The sequence below is a fragment of the Eucalyptus grandis genome, chromosome 8, assembly GCF_016545825.1.
Source record: "Eucalyptus grandis isolate ANBG69807.140 chromosome 8, ASM1654582v1, whole genome shotgun sequence".
NCBI classification, from domain to species: domain Eukaryota; kingdom Viridiplantae; phylum Streptophyta; class Magnoliopsida; order Myrtales; family Myrtaceae; genus Eucalyptus; species Eucalyptus grandis.
The window spans coordinates 68,205,484-68,223,372 of NC_052619.1; the positions used below are offsets into that span (position 1 = coordinate 68,205,484).

The window sequence follows — 17,889 nt, forward strand, 5'->3', positions numbered from 1 at the left end:
AGAGTTCTTAATCTTTTTATGCCCTAATCTTGAGATAAGATCATCATTGTATTTTAATTTTCTTCGAAATCTAGTGGATCCATAGAGTGCCTCTACGCGGAGACGTAGTTCAAGTTTGGGTGAACTTCAATAATAAATTTTCTAGCATGTTTATTTGATTCTGTTCTTTATTATTATATTATGTCCAGTGGATTGTTTGTTTGCGGTATTTTTTAGAATCGGCGTGCAATTTCGTAACTACCTATTATTCAAATGCATTTAATATGTTTGTGATTGAATGAACCTAGTGGGCCGTGTCTCTTTTTGAACCTACTTGGTTTCGTTTTCTATCTTAACTAGTGGGTCATTCTGTGCATGCACAAGTCCAACATATTTTCACCTTGAATAACAACAGTTCTACTATCATGCGCCATAGACTGATTGCAAATAATAAATTTTATTCACTATAAACATTTCTTTCTCTTTTTTGTACTATATCGCTTTATACATCTGGGTAATTATTTGAGATTTCAAGCACTGAAAAGTAAATAACACTTTAACGTAATTTGCTTATATTAACAGTGGGCTCTTGGGCTATATAGATAAAGAAAGAAATCTTCTCAAATCTACGCATTTTTCTTGAAAAGAAGAGGAGAGAAGAGAGGTTAAGTTGGTTAACATAGGAAACAACAAAGATGTTATCTATTTTTTCTTCTGACGAAATAAAGACAACCGAATTTAAAAATAATTAATAAATCAAGAAAAGATTTCTTGGCCAATTTTATTCTTTTAATATGTTATGGCAGAAATCGTTAGGAAAAATTGAGACCATACCATCTGTCCTCCCTCCAAATGAAAAACCAATTTTGGCCCTTAGAATATGGACTCAAAAGACCAAACCTTCCTCTATATATAAGTAAAGGACAAATGCAAATCCGAGTGGACTTGCAGGCTGTCATTTCATGTAACATGTCTACCTAATCATTTTGGTGTACCTACGTTTTTACTGAATTTGTACCAAGATTCCAGTCCACCGGCCGACGGATACACCTCTAAATAATCTAAACATCAATTCTTTAATTTCAACCACCGGATTTTCCTCCTCCTTCCTTCCTCAAGACGCAACTAGCGCCGCAATGCCTCTCTCACCTAGTCTCCCCAACCGATAGTCCCATCCTCCAATTTGAGTTTTCCAATCTCGAGTGAACTTGAATCAATGGTCCCATGAGGCAAACAATCAATCATGGGACGGTTCTCCGTCATATTACTTCTTGTATTGAGAAAGATAAAGATACGTGGATTTTGATCCGTGTTTATACAATTCTCCTTTTAAAGTGCAAGGTACTCTGGTGAAGTTGAGATGAACACATGATCTGATTAATTTTGATCCCCCGTCACTTAGATTGCGCACGTGCTAATCATTTATTGAAAGATCTCAATCATCCACGAGCACGCTTGTCCGCTGGTCGGGACATTCTCTTTTTGTTTTTTATTTAATTTCGCTGCCCCCATCAGCGATCGCGATGTCGTGGATCAAATGCCTGGCACGTGGCAGGGGGCGAAGAATCTCGTGTAGAGAGAGAGGCCTACGGGCAAATGGGTGATAACCGTAGAAATTCGAAGTTTTGGGGTGTGATTGCAACAATTCTTAAAAAATCCAGGGTGTCGATTACAAAAACAGAGAAACGACGTGCCGTTCTCCGAAGGTCAAAGCCCCGACCGACCCAACGGTTAAAACTGTTCCTCTTCGCTCATCAGCTCCCGCCTCCTCTGCACCTAACCGTCACTTGAAGTCTGGTAGTTGAAGTGAAGGTCTAGAGAGAGAAACAGAGCAACTCGTTCGAAGGAGAGGGAGCAGCACCAACCTAGTTCGAAGTCCTCAAAAAATTATATTCTTGTCGCCAAACTCTCTTTCTCTCTCTCTCTCTCTTTCTACACCTTCTTGTCAAATCTCCAACCCCCCCTCAAAACCATATGAATTCATCTGCTCCACCTCAAAGTCGCACGCTGCTCAACCCCCTCTATGCCTGCTTTACCCACGCCTCAACCTTCCCCAGATTGCTCTTATGGGGCGGCCCAGAACCTCTCTCCCGTTTCTCTCTTCCAACGTCGACGGCGGCCACGTCGGTAACTCCATTGAAGATGGGCTCGTCCAGAGGGAGAAGCCCCCGCCTCGCGAGGACGGATTCCCACACGTGGTCGGCAGGTTCTTGCAGCGGTTCATGTCCGGAAGTGAGTTCGGAACCGACCCGGTTTGTTTTTTTGTTCTGGCTTCGGTCTCTGGTTCTGGGAAAAGAGTATAGGCGAGACTGATTTTTTGGTGGTTTTTGCAGATCAAGTCGATGGCGGGTTGAGGACGGAGGAGGAAGAGAAAGTGTACTCTTGGCTGTATGCGCTGGCGCGGTCGGACAAGGACTTGGTCTTCGAGTATGTTCGATCCACCGAAAGAGGTGAGTGAGTAGGATTCCCTAGTGCTTAATTCGTGCTTCTATTTTGAGGACCGCGGTTTAGGTTGATAGCGGCAACTTTGGGCAAAGATTGGTATTGTGTCAACAGTTTGATGAAAGGCGTAGTTGAATTGTATTTGTTGAAATTTTAGGACTTTAGTAGATTTGAATTAAGGAACTTGAAGGCAAATGAGTAGCAGCTTAGGTACTCTGGTTGGTTTGGCTGCTTTCCACCTCCGCTTCCTATGATCTTGCAGAAATTGGTTGCAACTTCATTTTGTAGATATCTTGAAAAATGCCGACTACATCTTTCCAATTGATGCTCATATCGATTTGACTTTTGATGCAATTTCCATATCTGTTATTTTCTTCCTTCCGAGTTCATCTGAACGTAATATTTCTACTGCATATTACTGTAGAAGTTGAAATGACCATCATTTGAGAGGGCATTGTATCATTTCTTCCAGCTACAAACAAATTCATTAGAGTAAGTCATAGTTTTATTGGGCCTGACTATTATTGAATGAGGACATACCCATTGATATGGTCATTTGACTCAAGAGGGCGGTCATGCAAATAGCATACAGTGTTCATTTGCAAACTCCTGAGTCCTTCTCAGATTGGTTTTTTCCTTTGCTGGAGAGTAGATTTGATATGGAAGATTACAATTCAAATTCAGGAACGTCACAACTTGAGCTTTGCTATTAACTTTCACCATGTAAACCATGTGATGGCCTTATTATATGCGGCAATTGTACAGGTGTCAACACCTGTAAGAGTCCCAATCCAAACGGCCCGGGCCATGACAATAGGTGTGATAATGCTGTGCAGTGCTTGCTCATGCTTAATTTGATACCACATCTTAAGAGACCATTCTCATTGAGGACATTTGTTATCCTTTTAAAATGACCTGCCTTTTGCAGAGGCATATATGGACAGAACGGTAGGATAACTGAGCAATCTCTGCAGCATCCATTCTTTTATTTTGCCACCAAGGTCTATCTGCTGAATTACCAACAATAGCCTACTTTCACATCCCTGCAGAGCTATCGATTGACATTGTTCAAACAAAAGCAATATTATCAAACAGAACTAAAGTTGATTGAGCTTACCTAAAAGGAGATACTGTGATTACATCCTGCATTATAGGTTTAGTTTCACTTTCCTCTATTTTTGCAAATTTCTCTTTGAATCTCTAAGTTAATGAAATTATGATATGTTGAATTTCTTCCCTTATAACCTTCTTTCCCAACTCTGTATCCAAAGCAAATATTCCCTCATCCTATGCAACAGGGGAACCAAAATTGCACCAAGCTTAGCTCTCCTAATAGATGAAAATCCCGCAGAACAAGGAGGCAGGGTACTCTTCTCTGTGATACCCTGAAGAACCCAATTACTGTTTCACCATCAGATTAAATTGTTGACCCATGTTGATCTTGTTTTCTCAGCAATCTGACAGACAAGTTTAGACAGTGACTAATCAAAAGAAGATTAATTACAATCACCTAGTCAACCAATCTATTTCCCTCTGGCCAAAGGGAAAAGACAATTTATTTCCTTGTGTCTGCACTATATGCACCCCCACCAGTTTGCTGCCATGAGATGTTACAAGCCATCGCTTCTTTCCACCTCTTTCTTTTTCACATAGAAGCCAAGCAGGAAAATTGAGATTTACTCTAAATTAAGGCACTTCTCTTATCATATGTAAGCCTATACCTACTCACAATAACATCTTTAAATTTATTTTTCCTTTCAAAAGCACTAAATCATCCACCCAAAGAAAATTTTCCTTCACAAGCAAATATATATGATGATGCTTGTAGTGGTTCGTTGCCTGAAGATATAGAGGGAGTTGCTGGTAGTGGTAATTGAGGAGGTGCATGCTGACGGTTTGACAGGCTAGCATTCCTACTTGCGATTGTGAAATCCTGTTTGGCATTTTTGTTAATTTGTGCAACTGTACAGAAAAATAACATTTTTGAGAATGGCAGGTTGTAAGAAACAAGAAAAATAAAGATTGAGGATGGGAAGTAAAATTTCAAAAATACAAAAACTCTAAGTTTAATAAAACTGGCAGTGGAGGATGTTTAAACGAAAATTTCAATATATTGCTTAGAAGTTACATTCAGTCATTTTTGCATTCTGATTACTCTTTGCTAACCATCTTTAAATGACCAGAATTAGATGTATACATGGTTAGGGACAAAGCAAAGAGATTTTGATTATAAAGAACATAGATGCAAAAAGAGAAGGGACATGAACTCCAGAGTTCCTTGGTGTGGACTGACACTCAAGATAAAAGATATAAGAGTGGCTATGGCTTTGACCTAGCTGTTAAGGTTAGATGTCATAGACTTTTATTAGCTGGCCTAAATGAGGCAACTGTTGCAATGTTTTCCAAGAAAATATCAGCTGATCCTTCTCCAGACTGGACAGTGCTAAATATTGGGGTTGCTACTTCCTAGGGTTTAGTGATGAATTATCATTGTTCAACTGTTAGTGAAGGCAGGAAGAAGGTATCCATCATGTCTTCATCTTAGTTTGTTTGAATGTCTTGCAATAGACCTGTTTCGAGTTGATTCTTTTCAAGTTAAGTTTACTGGTTGCAGTATTAAGGCTCTAATGGTCCAAATTAGGGAGGCATAGTTGCCCTCATACCTTTGAGACAAAGGAATTTAGCGGCATGTCATGAGAGGCTGAGGAAACGAGAAGTACATATTAAAAAATTGAAGTATAGAAACAACCAGGTTAACTGATGATCAATGTGTCTGAGTTTTTTATTACTTCTTTTTCTATATGTAGTGTGCTTTGTGCCTTGTATATTCCATAACGACAAAGACTCTTTTTGATTATTCTTTCAGGGTTGAGCTTCACTGAAGCAGAGAGGAGACTGAGAGAAAGTGGTCCCAATGCTCCTCTTGAGTATACTTTTCCAAGTTGGTGGCATCTCTTGTGGAATGCTTTCTTTCATCCATTCAATATGATTTTGATTGTCTTGTCAGTACTTTCATACATAACCAGTGATAATCCTAATGGATGTATCATGCTAGCATTGGTCTTCATAAGTGTCTCCCTTCGATTTTATCAGGTAATTATTGTTTATTAAGCTCATTCATACGGTACTTTAAGCCTCAATATCAATTTTTCCACTCTGATACCTATCAGGAGCACAGCAGTTCTAAAGCAGCTATGAAACTTTCTGAATTTGTCAAATGCCCCATTAAAGTTCAAAGATGTGCTGGCAGAGTTGAGCAGACTGAATTAATAGTTCAAGTTGATCAAAAGGATGTTGTTCCTGGTGATATTATCATTTTTGAACCAGGGGACCTATTTCCTGGTGATGTGCGCCTATTATCCTCAAAGCACCTTGTAGTCAGGTATGGCACCTACAAAATTTCCTTTGGCATGTGAGACGATTTCTCAGTCCTTTCAAGCCATCTCTTTCTGTAGTTTATGGGCACTAGTTGATCCCATGTTCACACACTGATTTTTGCACAGTCAGTCCTCATTAACAGGTGAGTCAGGAACATCGGACAAGATGGCTGATGTCAAGGAAAATGAGAGCACTCCCCTACTTGACTTGAGAAATATATGTTTCATGGTAGGTAACTATTCATTTTTTTTTTTTTTTTTTTTTTTTTTTTTGGGGGGGGGGGGGAGCTGAGGATGAGAATTTTATGATAGTCAAAAGAATCATAGCTTCTTGCAGTTCAATTGATTTAAGATACAAATTGGGCCTGCTGGATAAGAATTTAGGTGTATATCTATATTATTGCAGTAGATCTAAGCATTACATAGGGCCTGCTGAGAAAGATAAAACTTGCACGAGTTTCATTGATTACTGCCATTTGTGTTGGTCATTTGAGGCCTACTTCATGGTGTTTTCTTTAACCGTTCTCATTTATGGATCCTTTTTTTTTTAAATATTTCTTACTATATGTCAAATGTGCATTGTACAGGGAACAAATGTGGTGTCAGGAAGCGGAACTGGTCTAGTCATTTCAACTGGATCCAAAACTTATATGAGCACAATATTCTCAAACATTGGGAAGCGAAAGCCTCCAGATGACTTTGAGAGGGGCGTGCGGAGAATATCTTATGTTCTTGTCGGTGTAATGCTAGTTGTTGTCGCTATCATAATCTTAACAGAGTACTTCACATCTGGAGAACTGAGTGAGAGTGTCCTTTTTGGACTTTCTGTGGCATGTGCATTGACCCCTCAAATGCTTCCTCTGATCGTCAACACAAGTCTTGCCAAAGGAGCACTTGCTATGGCCAAGGACAGATGCGTTGTCAAAAGTATAACCGCTATACGAGATATGGGATCCATGTAAGTGTTGAATTAGCAGCATTTTGGGGTGACTGGTCTGAGAGAGAGAGAGAGAGAGAGAGAGAGAGAGAGAGAGAGGATCCCACAAGCACTCACAGATTTCTCAATTGCGTTCACAATAAAATCTAGCATTCTTCCCTCTTGAAGTTCTTTTCCCGCAATTGAGAAGACAGCGTGTCTGGGCCAAGCGCCCATGTTTGAACAAGAATTAATTTTACTTCGCCACCTAGCTACTCTAGATCATGGGGTAGGTCCTGGTGGGCAGGTAATAGACATTCTCCTATATTCGTATCCGAGGAACTTCACTTATTGCCTCTCCAGTATTAGGCTTTTACGTTCTTTAGTTCATCCAGCTGCCAATTTTATCAAGCTAGCTATTCTCAGCTTTATGGTAGTAGCTAATTCTAGCTGCATGTCAGGATATGTCTGTGGCATCTACACCACCTCTTGGTTGTATAGTTTTTAACATAGATATTTTCCCCAGAAAAGAGCAGATTCATTATAGACTTCAGAGAGAAAGAAGTAAGCACAGTTCTTCATTAACAAGCAACTAAGGATAAGATACTTAGTCATCCACTTAGGATGTCAAAGTCAAAACCCAAAAAGAAAAAAAAAAAATTCCCAGCCTTGTCCTTTGAAATGTACTGTCTGTATATGGAAGGCCAAGTTGAATGGTGCGTCGCAACCGTTAGATATAAGTTTAACTTTTCAGATGGATTCTCGATTTACCCAAGAAGTAGCCTTTAAAGAGTTTTCCATAGTTGTGGGTGGTTGGCTGATGCAACAAATCTTCTCTATTTGGGTGTTAGTCGGAGAATTCCTGTTCTTTGGTTGTCGAGGATACTTGAGCCTCTGTAATAAAGTTGAAAAGAATTTCCAAAGTTTATGTAATCAGACTGTCAAGCCCAAAAATTTATTATAGGACACTTCTTGTGAATGTGAGCTGAATTGATTCGTGCTTGATGCTATTTGATATAGCTCTAGATTGAACTTGCTTTCAGCTTATTGTACCTGATTTTGGTGATCATCTGTTTGTAGCAGCCGCATTTGATGTCTGTGTTATAGAAAAATTGATTGTTATGCTTTTCTTTTCTGCCATCAGGGATATTTTATGTATTGACAAGACTGGTACACTTACCATGGATCGGGCAATTATGGTTGACCATCTTGATTGCTGGGGTGTAAAGAGAGAAAAAGTCTTACAATTTGCCTTTCTTAACTCTTACTTCAAGACTGAGCAGAAGTATCCTCTTGATGATGCGATATTGGCATATGTCTACACCAATGGCCACAGGTTTCAGCCGTCCAAGTGGACAAAGGTGGATGAGCTCCCTTTTGATTTTATACGCAGACGTGTATCTGTTATTTTGGAGATTGAATCAATTTCAAGAGATGGCAAAAGCAAGAGCAGTGATAGATTTATGGTAACAAAAGGAGCACTTGAAGAAGTGATGAAAGTTTGTTCGTTTATTGAGAAAATTGATAGTGGTTCTACTACAGCATTTTCTGCCAAAGAATATCAGCGGATTTTGGATTTGGGAGAAGAGTTAAGTAACGAGGGGCTAAGAATAATTGGAGTTGCAGTAAAGAGACTAACAAAGGTCCGTATAAGTTCACCTCTATCCTTTTAAATCTGATGTGCACCATTACCTCACTTGAATTTGCTTTTTCACCTGCTTTAGTTTTGATACATTGGTAACGACTCTGCTTGTATTGCATGATTAGATAAGGCTTCATTAGTGGTCTCCCAGATTCAAGTAGCATCCTTTTAGGAGGTTTTTGGGTAAAGGAGTTGCGTGATGAAAAATGTCCTTAAGGTTTGAATTTAACACTTTAAAAGGAAAGTGTTTCTGATGCACAACTCTTGAGTTGACATTCGTCCATCTTACCAGTGTAGCAACAGTGTAGCAACCTACATTATATTTGTTCTTTCCTTTTAGCAGTTGCTCACTTGCTCAGAGTTTGACCATTACTTAAGTGTTAGGTCTTTCACTTGCTCAGAACATACTATGTTGTTTAGTTCAGAAACAAATCTAAGCTGATCAAGAAATATCAACAAATTTAGATGGAAGAAGAAATGCAACAAAATAGTCTGTATTGATTGTGGCAGATGTTGGTTTAAAAGAATCTTATTTTTGGAGTCATTTAGACATTCCAGCAGTGGTACACAGATGTATTAAGAGTGAAATAGGTATGTGAATGTTAACTTATTAGTTACTTCTGAGTTCTGTGCATCAGTAACACGGTCTTGCAGTTGAAGCATGTCATGATCTGTCTAAATGATTCTCCATTAAGAAATTTATATGTAGCTGTCAATTGTGATATGCTTCTCATCTCCTTACATTGAGTGAAAAAGAGGAACCAGATTTCTGATGATATAAGTCAAATCCGCGATGGCAAAAGTACATGAAGCATCTAGTCATGCTTGTCCTTGCCTATCCTCAACAAGTGGTGGACAGCCATTATCTGATGACTTAATGCACTACTATTGCACTTTTTGCTAACAAACTAAATGGTGGCCACTGTTATTAGTGGCTCTGATGTGGGTTTAATTTGATCGGAATTTTTATCATCCATCTTCTCATCATTCTTGCTCATAGACCTCTTCTTCTAAAAGCATACCTTGCTGAACTACAAACTGAGATCCGCGCAAGTATTTTGTTCTTCATCACATTTGTAATCAACATTTCTTTTTGCCGTCCTAATGAATGACCCTGTGTCCTGGAATTCCATGATACTTGAACAGTAGACAAATAAAAGTTCCAAAAAACATGCCAGCGGTCCTCTGTTGGCAGGGTTATCCACTCTTTTCTAGCTGTCTTCAATCACACAGCTACATTTCCCTGTAAATGTTCTCACCTTGACAACATAGTCTGTTCCAAATTATCAGTATTAAGCTCTGAGGAGTAGATGATTGCATGCTTATAGAGGAAAATTAAAGTTGGTGCTGAAGTATCTTTCCTGCTTGTTGTTTTTTTAATATCTTTACTTTCTTTCACTGATTGCTTACTTCTGCTGTTGCAGAATGCGAGTGGTCAGATAAAGGATGATGATGAGGTAACAGAATCAGACATGGTGTTCCTTGGCCTTATAACATTCTACGATCCACCAAAGGACTCGGCTAAGCAAGCATTGTGGCGGTTAGCTGAGAAGGGAGTAAAAGCCAAAGTACTAACTGGTGACTCGCGTGCTCTGGCAATAAAGGTTTGCCAGGAAGTCGGCATCAGAACCACCCATGTCATAACAGGACCTGAACTGGAGCTACTTGACCAAGAATCCTTCCATGAAACGGTTCAAAGGGCAACCGTGCTTGCCCGGCTCACCCCCACACAAAAGCTTCGTGTTGTCCAGTCCTTGCAAACTGTGGGAAACCATGTGGTTGGTTTCCTAGGAGACGGAATCAACGACTCACTTGCACTCGATGCAGCCAATGTCGGCATTTCTGTGGATTCAGGGGCATCGGTTGCTAAAGACTTCTCGCAAATCATATTGCTTGAGAAAGATCTAAATGTCCTAGTCGCAGGAGTTGTGAGGGGAAGAATGACTTACGGTAACACGATGAAGTACATAAAGATGTCGGTGATTGCAAATGTAGGAAGTGTTCTCTCCCTCCTTATAGCGACTCTTTTCCTCCAATTCGAGCCATTGACTCCTAGGCAACTCCTTGTACAGAACTTCTTGTACAGTGTCGGCCAAATTGCAATCCCATGGGACAAAATGGAGGAAGATTATGTGAAAACCCCACAGAGATGGTCTCGGCAAGGTTTACCAATGTTCATATTATGGAATGGCCCTGTATGTACCGTGTGCGATGTGGCCACATTACTGTTTCTCTGGTTCTATTATCAAGCTGATGTAGTTGACATGGACGAATTCTTCCGCTCTGGGTGGTTCGTTGAAGGGCTACTCATGCAGACGCTCATCATTCACTTGATTAGAACGGAAAAGATCCCATTCATTCAGGAGACTGCATCATGGCCAGTGATTTTGTCAACAGTTGTAATCTCAGCGATCGGGATAGCGATTCCATGCACCGGAATTGGTGAGGTCATGGGGTTTGTCAGACTTCCCTTATCATTCTTTGGATTTTTGGTTGTGCTCTTCATAGGTTACTTCACTATTGGTCAGATAGTCAAGAGAATCTACATAATGGTATACAAGAAATGGTTATAGAGGATTGATCTGAGTTTATTTTGCACAAATTTCAGTACAGGAAAGAAATTTTGTCTCTATTCTTTTCTTCTTTTTTGGTTGAGAATGTCATTGTATATTGTTGAGAAGAGACTACACCCTCAGATTTTAACAGGATCATTCACTGGTGCCACGATTCTTTTTCCTGCTGCAATGTTAGCTTACACTCACAGCGTTTGAATTATGACTTGATAACAGTGATTCACCTCGCCTTAACAACTTACTGGTAATGGAGTCCAACCAAATGGGAGCCGTTCTTTGATCGACGCTCCACGAGGGTCGAATTTATCTGTTTTTCAGTGAGCATTATAAGTTAGGCCATGACATCATGTGCCATTGGAGTATGATTTCAAGACTAATCTCATGCACATTGACAGTATCAGTCCACTTTGGACAGATTCGTTTGTACAAACTGTTTGCTTTTTTCCAGCAAATTGCAGCTCGGTCTGAAATAACAAGGCGGAGCAATCGAGTGCTCAGACAACCCATTGTCCTATAAAAGGAGTTCGTTAATGGTGCCTTTGGTCACGAGAAATGAAATGAGACTATAATGTAACTAGAATATTAACACGTGCATCTTCGCAGGATCAAAAAGATTTAACAATCATGACATTATCGATCCTTTTTGTTACGCTAAAAATTTGATATCGTAGATTACTTTGTCTTTTTTAATTTTGTAATATTTGCAGCACTCTCTATAAAATATCAATTTATCCAAAGATTTTTTTGAGATGGAAGTTTAGACGGTTTTATATTGGTGTATCAAGATATTTGAGGGCCCTGTATCAATCCGAAAATAATGATAATAATAATAACTCCAAAATTATCTTTATATGAAAATAAAATGCTTACTTTTCAAACAGCAACATACCCAAACTTCGCCACGCATAATCATTTTTTATTAAAATATTCCATTCATACTTATTTTTAAGCTGTGCATAAATATAATGATGATAGAACCGTACACGCGATGGTTCGACTTGAAAAATAATTACGAGCCAACTCATTCTAAGAGGTCTCAAAGTGGAAAACATGAAACACCTTAAACAAAATGATACGGCCATTTGATCATTTCAATTCTCTCAACTATGCTTTTATGAAGTACAGATAAAACGCATAGACCATGATAAATTACAATTGCAAAGCCAAATCATATGATGCTAACAGGGTTAGTGTCTATATATATAAAATTTATCCTTTCAGTGGAGTTTAATTTGGCATTATTAGGATGATATTGTTCGTCTCGCCTAGATAATGAACGTAACGAACAGTCATCGCACTTATTTAACTTTCCCATGTTGATTTAACGAAAATCAAATTCGAAGTGATGACCAAAAACATACTAACTAATCATGCGCATCAAATACATATTGATTGCGTATGTGTCAAAATCTGAATTAACTTGACAAATGAAATTAGAAAAACAGAGCTATGAATAGTGAAAAACACTCACCCTACTCTCCCTCCTACGCATTCAAAACACCCTCATTTCAGCTTTGCGTAGATAACTACTCGGTTCAGCCACACTAGAAGGCAAAGGAAAAAAAAATCATTTCGACGAACGCGATTATTATGACCGGACGATTAAGATCGAACATGCAAAATAGTCTGCCATTGCATTCTCTCCCCACCATCATCTGTTGCAATGGCATTCCATGGCTGATGGAATTCAACCATGTTCGCATTAGAGTTTCTCAAAATGATGTTAAAAGCAGCCTGGAAGAAAACCAAAACCAGCACCCAAGCAAAATGCACATCTGTCAAAATCGGCATCTAATCCAATACAACTAGTTGAAATTCAACAATTTCAAATATAAATACGCAGACGCATCGTTTTCCTAATGAATTCAGAAGAATCGATTTCACTTTAGCTACATGTCTATGTAGGTCCTCTCAAATCAGCCATCACGAAGCTGGGATTCAGATGCCCCTGAGGAAGCAGGACCTGCAAAAAGAAGACAGGAACAGGAAGCATAGTTAGTATAATGTAGAAGAGCGTTGGTTCATATTTGCCTCAAGTGATCAGACTTGCAAAGAACATAATGCAAATTGAAATTGCAGAGCAGCTTCCCAAGGTGAATCATTACTTTGCCTAAAAAATTATCCAAAGCATAAGAAAAAATTCGCATTCAACAAACAATATTGAAAAGCTGCCAGAAGATACAGAATCAAGATTCAACAGGAGATGTGAAACCGAGAACAGCCACAACAAAAGGCAAGAATTTTTCTGAATGTAGAGCAAAACCACTCGCTCGGCCACAAGAACTAGAGCAACAGAGCGGCCATGGAAGCACCCAAGATTTGCTAATGTGCGCCCGTCACACAATATCGTGTGCCACAAATACCCTCTCTCTGTGGAATACCACGCTTCCTCATTGCTTAAGAGGGAAGCGCTCGGCCTCGGGCGGTGAACTTCCCCTTTTGATACCCAACCCTGCTCCCAGACCGTAGAAAACCCTAATTCCATTAATTTTCCTTCAAAAGATTGACTTTCCTATTCCTAATTATTTTGAGGGTTCTTCTCTGATGGTTGAGTCATGGTTTCTCAATCACTCATCACACAAATCAGCTATTTGCTTGCCAGAGATAAGAGAGATAGCGGCTAAAGTTTTCAATCTCTGATCTTGAAGATGGAGAGTTCATTTGGGGAAACAAAAGGGCCAAAACAAAGTTGCTACATCAATTGAAAATTGTGCACTTTGGACTTGAATTTCTTTTTTAAAAAGTCACATCGGAGACAAGATCAATTTAAAAAGCCACATCGGAGACAAGATCAATTTAAAAAGCCACGTAGAATGAATCGCCAGAATAGGCACTTAGGTGAATGATTTTACACGAGTGTGGCACTCAAGTGATTGAAAAAAGTTATCACTCAAATAAGCACCATACAAAAATTATGGACTTATAGTGTGCTAATCCCAAAAATTACAAAAACCTTTAAAATGATTAATGATAATAAACCCCAAACTTGCAATAACAAAAGATAATTCAAAGAACACTATGTTTGTACATGTAAAACTATAAACAAACAAAACACAAGATCATTTTGGTTGTACTACAATCACTCATAGTTCAGACTAGTATAATATGCTATTTTACATATTCAAGACAGGCAACTCAAATTCTAAAGATAACTCAAAAAATTAATTGGACACTTCAAACAACATAGTAAATCTGAACTTGAAAATCCAAGTCCTTCCATGTCAACACAAAATGCCATCAGCAGGTTTCCAGTTGAACAGATATGGTAAGGGGGTAGACACAATTTCCGGATTAAAGGAGGGAAGGGGTTATTGAAAATAAATATGTTAATGTGATGTACAGACAGCTGATAGATTTACCTCATATGTTACTGGGATACATGAAGACTCTGACTCTCACTCCCTGCAGAGAAGGCAAATTTCATTAAGCATGACAATCAAAGATTGCTTTCAAAATAGACATGCTTGAGTTAGCCCCAAAAGTAGACATGCTTGAGCTAAGCAACACTTCCTACCATGGACTTGGGAGGCAAGTTGGACTTGAATTTAGCCCGTACAACGCCACTGTTACCATGAGGTCTGATGACCTTGCCCCAAATGCAGCGGTAGTGCGAACCGTTCTTCTTCACCTTGGCCTTGTAGATGTAGGCCATGCGTTTGCCACAGTACCATGCCACCTCCTCTTGGGTGTTCACTCCCTCAATCTGGATCAATGACGTGTTCGGGTACTGGTTCGACTTCGACCTATTTCAACCACCGCATTACCCAATACTCAGCCATAACGATCAATAAATAATCCTCCACAAGCACCACAAGTGCAAAACCTCGCGGCTTCCAATTCGACCCACATACTTGCATCATCCAGAATATTAAGGATCAGGAAACTTTCTTTGCTATTCATTCCCCTCCTTCATATACTAGTGCTAATTATTCATAAAGCCTTGAATACAGGAATTATATAAATGGAAGGAAAAGGCATTCTCTTGTTTTATACACAAATCGAGATGATACATTTAGAACGGAGCAAATTATCGCAGAAAAGAGAGCAAAGCTACTGCATTGGCCGCTTCTGTTGCAAATTACACAAAAAAATCAAAACTTGCAAATCATCTTCATCCCCCAAAGCTAGAGCCGAATCAAAAAAGGAAAAAGATCGAAACCCCATTCGATTCGTCGCTTACCTCTTGTACCCGAGGATCGTCCCTCTCACGTAGAGCCTGCAAGAACCCAAGAACAAGGAACCAGGTAAGCACACGACCGAAGTAGAAGCTAAGCTAATCCGATCGTAAACGGATCGACGTGAAAGGAGGAAATGCAATCGGGAGCATGAAGATCGGCGACCTGACGCGCTCTCCTTGGCGTCCCTTCACCATTTTCGCTCTCCAAGGGGCGATGGAGTGGAGCTTCTTCGGTCGGCTCGCGGAGGAAGAGAGAGAGTGCGAGAGATCCTAAAACCCTAACCCTAATCGGAACATATATTGTTGTGCGGAGGAAGGTGGACCTTTGGGCCTGGGATTGGGCTTACAAAGGCCCCTTCCCCCAGTTCGCCACCTCAAGGCTGAGGCCCAACTTGCGAAATAGAGAAAGCCCAAGGCCCAAAATCCTATCTCATGACAACCTTCGGATTTGATTATTAACTTACATTTTGTTGTGACAATGAAGATGGAAACAAGAGAATAAGAAAGAATGAATGATGCTACGTCAACTGAAATTGGTATGCCAAGTGATATGCAAACTGCCTATGGCCCTCTAGACGGTATTAACGGTGCGTTTGGGAACTACCTTCCCAAAGCCCCTTGGGCATTCAAAGTTCTTTCAGCCAAATAATTGGCGTTTGGTAAATTCTTTTTGAGCTCTCTTTGCCAAATGCAAGCCTTCAAAAGTCTAAAAGCCCAAAGGAGCTTGGACTTTCTCGACATGCTGGCCTTAGGGGCTAGTGAAAAAAATTCTCCTGAAATTATCCTTGATAATCTTTTGTTTTTTTGGTTTTACCCCAATAATATTTCACTTTCATCTTCTTCCCTTCTCTTTGTTGGACAAGACTAGCATTTACATGTGGTCGCCGGCAAAGGGTAGGCGGTCCGATGAAGGGCAAGTGATCCAGCTAGGGTCGTGTGACCCTCCGACGAGGGTCGCCACACAGAGGTTGCAATGCGACAAGGGTCCCCATGACCCAGATCGCGCGACCCTGACGACCTCCACATAGAGGTGGCGGCACAATGAGTCATGCGACCGTTTGGCGAGGGTTGCCATGACCCGAATCTCACGATTTGGTCACAATCAGGTTGCCGTGACCCAAATCTCATGATGCAACCTTCGTGTAGAGGTCGTGGCGCAGTGTGGAGGTCGTGGCGCGGCGAGTTGCGCAACCATCCGGCGAGGGTCACTGCGACCCAAATCTGACAAATGGTCGCACGACCTACCGCACCGCAACCTCCACACGAAGGTCGTGACCTCTGCACTGAGACCCTCACCGAAGCGCTTGCCCCTCACCAAACTACTTGCCCTTCGCCGGCGATTATTAGCTCTTCACAGGCAGTCGTCGACCAACTCTCCTTCTTTTTTTTTTAATAACAAAAGTCTTTTTGCAAATTTAATTTGTCCAAACACTATTTGCTCAAGGACATACAAACAATAGACTTTTACAAATACAATTTACCAAGCACAATTTGTATTTAGAAAAACTCATTTAACTCAATAGCATTTGCATTTCCCCAAAAGCCTTCCCAAAAGCATCCTAACACCCAATAAGAAATTCTTGCATTACTTGGCCTACTGACTCAACACATCAATCCCGAGCATCATCCGGCATTATTCATTAAAATTGACCATACTTGGAAGTTTCGATATCAAAATCTTGAATCTACATTCTACTTCTAATTAGAAGGTGATCGTGTTTGTTGTGCGAGGACTTGTTCATAGGTGTAACATCCCACTAGGCCCACCCAAATCAACGAGTCTCAAAGTGCACAAATCAAAATGGTCCGGTCAAGCAATTCTCCACTTAGGCCAAAGCAAGCCAACGTAGGTCCACTAAGCCCCACTCAATCCCAAATCATTTTACGAATAAAATCACCAACACGAGGCTTTTAGGGCCATGAATTAGCGGTAATCAGTTCCCAATTCTCAAAATTGAGGATGACCTTGGGGGACCGGACCAGTCACTATTTTTTTTTTTCATATTTCTATCCAAATATCTTATCATCCAAAACATAACCATGAACAAATTCAAAACAAATCTTATGCTTCCATCCGAATATTTTATTGTCCAACTGCAAACTCCTATTTTCTTAAAAACAATAAACTAATCCCACTTAGAATATGAAATTAGACCGCCCGGATGCCGGTTTCACTTTAAAGGTCCGAAAATTGGACCGACACTTTTGGGATCCGGACCAAATCAACGGATTCGGGACGGTCCATTTTGTATACCCCTATCATGAACTATGGTGTTCGGGGTCAGCCCATTGATCAGGTCTAATTGCATGAAACGAATATGGCGAAAGGCAATTAAAAGCAATACACAATTTAATAGTGTGCAAAAGATGGAAACGGAAGACTTCCATCCGCCCAATGACTTTGGTATACCCATTGAAAAGTCATCCACGCAAAGACAACAACATTGATTAGTGGCAAAGATTATGTCAGATAATGACTTGTGATCTCGCCCTATTTTTGTGATTAAATCTTTTGCCTGCCTCTCATTCATTGGATTCTTCACTTCTTGCGCACGAGACGGAGTTTTAAATAACATTATTTATTATTTTTCCTTCAAACATAGTGTTTGGAGGTAATTACTTTCAATGGCTTAAGACTTTGTGCACCCAATCGAACCGCCTAATTGACGTTCGGAGCGATTCAATTCTTCCCCGTCAACGATCCAGCTAATCTGCACTAACACCCCCGGAAAAGAAGTCAATGAAATGGGATTATATTAGTTTCGTACTTAGGTGTCGAATGC

General features: G+C 40.1%; 2 protein-coding genes across 2 annotated transcripts; one reads left to right on the top strand and one right to left on the bottom strand.

The window, feature by feature from the left end:
- Window positions 1–1,864: 1,864 nt before the first annotated feature.
- LOC104415755 (magnesium-transporting ATPase, P-type 1) lies at window positions 1,865–11,111 on the top strand. The gene is made up of 8 exons (XM_010027109.3): window positions 1,865–2,211; window positions 2,313–2,429; window positions 5,288–5,514; window positions 5,592–5,803; window positions 5,925–6,027; window positions 6,386–6,756; window positions 7,859–8,357; window positions 9,781–11,111. The coding sequence occupies exons 1-8, from the start codon at window positions 2,046–2,048 to the stop codon at window positions 10,927–10,929; spliced, it is 2,844 nt and encodes a 947-aa protein (XP_010025411.1). The 5' UTR covers window positions 1,865–2,045; the 3' UTR covers window positions 10,930–11,111.
- Window positions 11,112–12,544: 1,433 nt separating this feature from the next.
- On the bottom strand, window positions 12,545–15,412 carry LOC104415757 (60S ribosomal protein L35a-3). The gene is made up of 5 exons (XM_010027111.3): window positions 15,270–15,412; window positions 15,110–15,145; window positions 14,444–14,672; window positions 14,289–14,331; window positions 12,545–12,892 (listed from the first exon to the last, which is right to left on the bottom strand). Exons 1-4 carry the CDS (start codon window positions 15,299–15,301, stop codon window positions 14,290–14,292), a joined length of 339 nt encoding a protein of 112 aa, XP_010025413.1. The 5' UTR covers window positions 15,302–15,412; the 3' UTR covers window positions 12,545–12,892; window position 14,289.
- Between the last annotated feature and the right edge of the window lie 2,477 nt (window positions 15,413–17,889).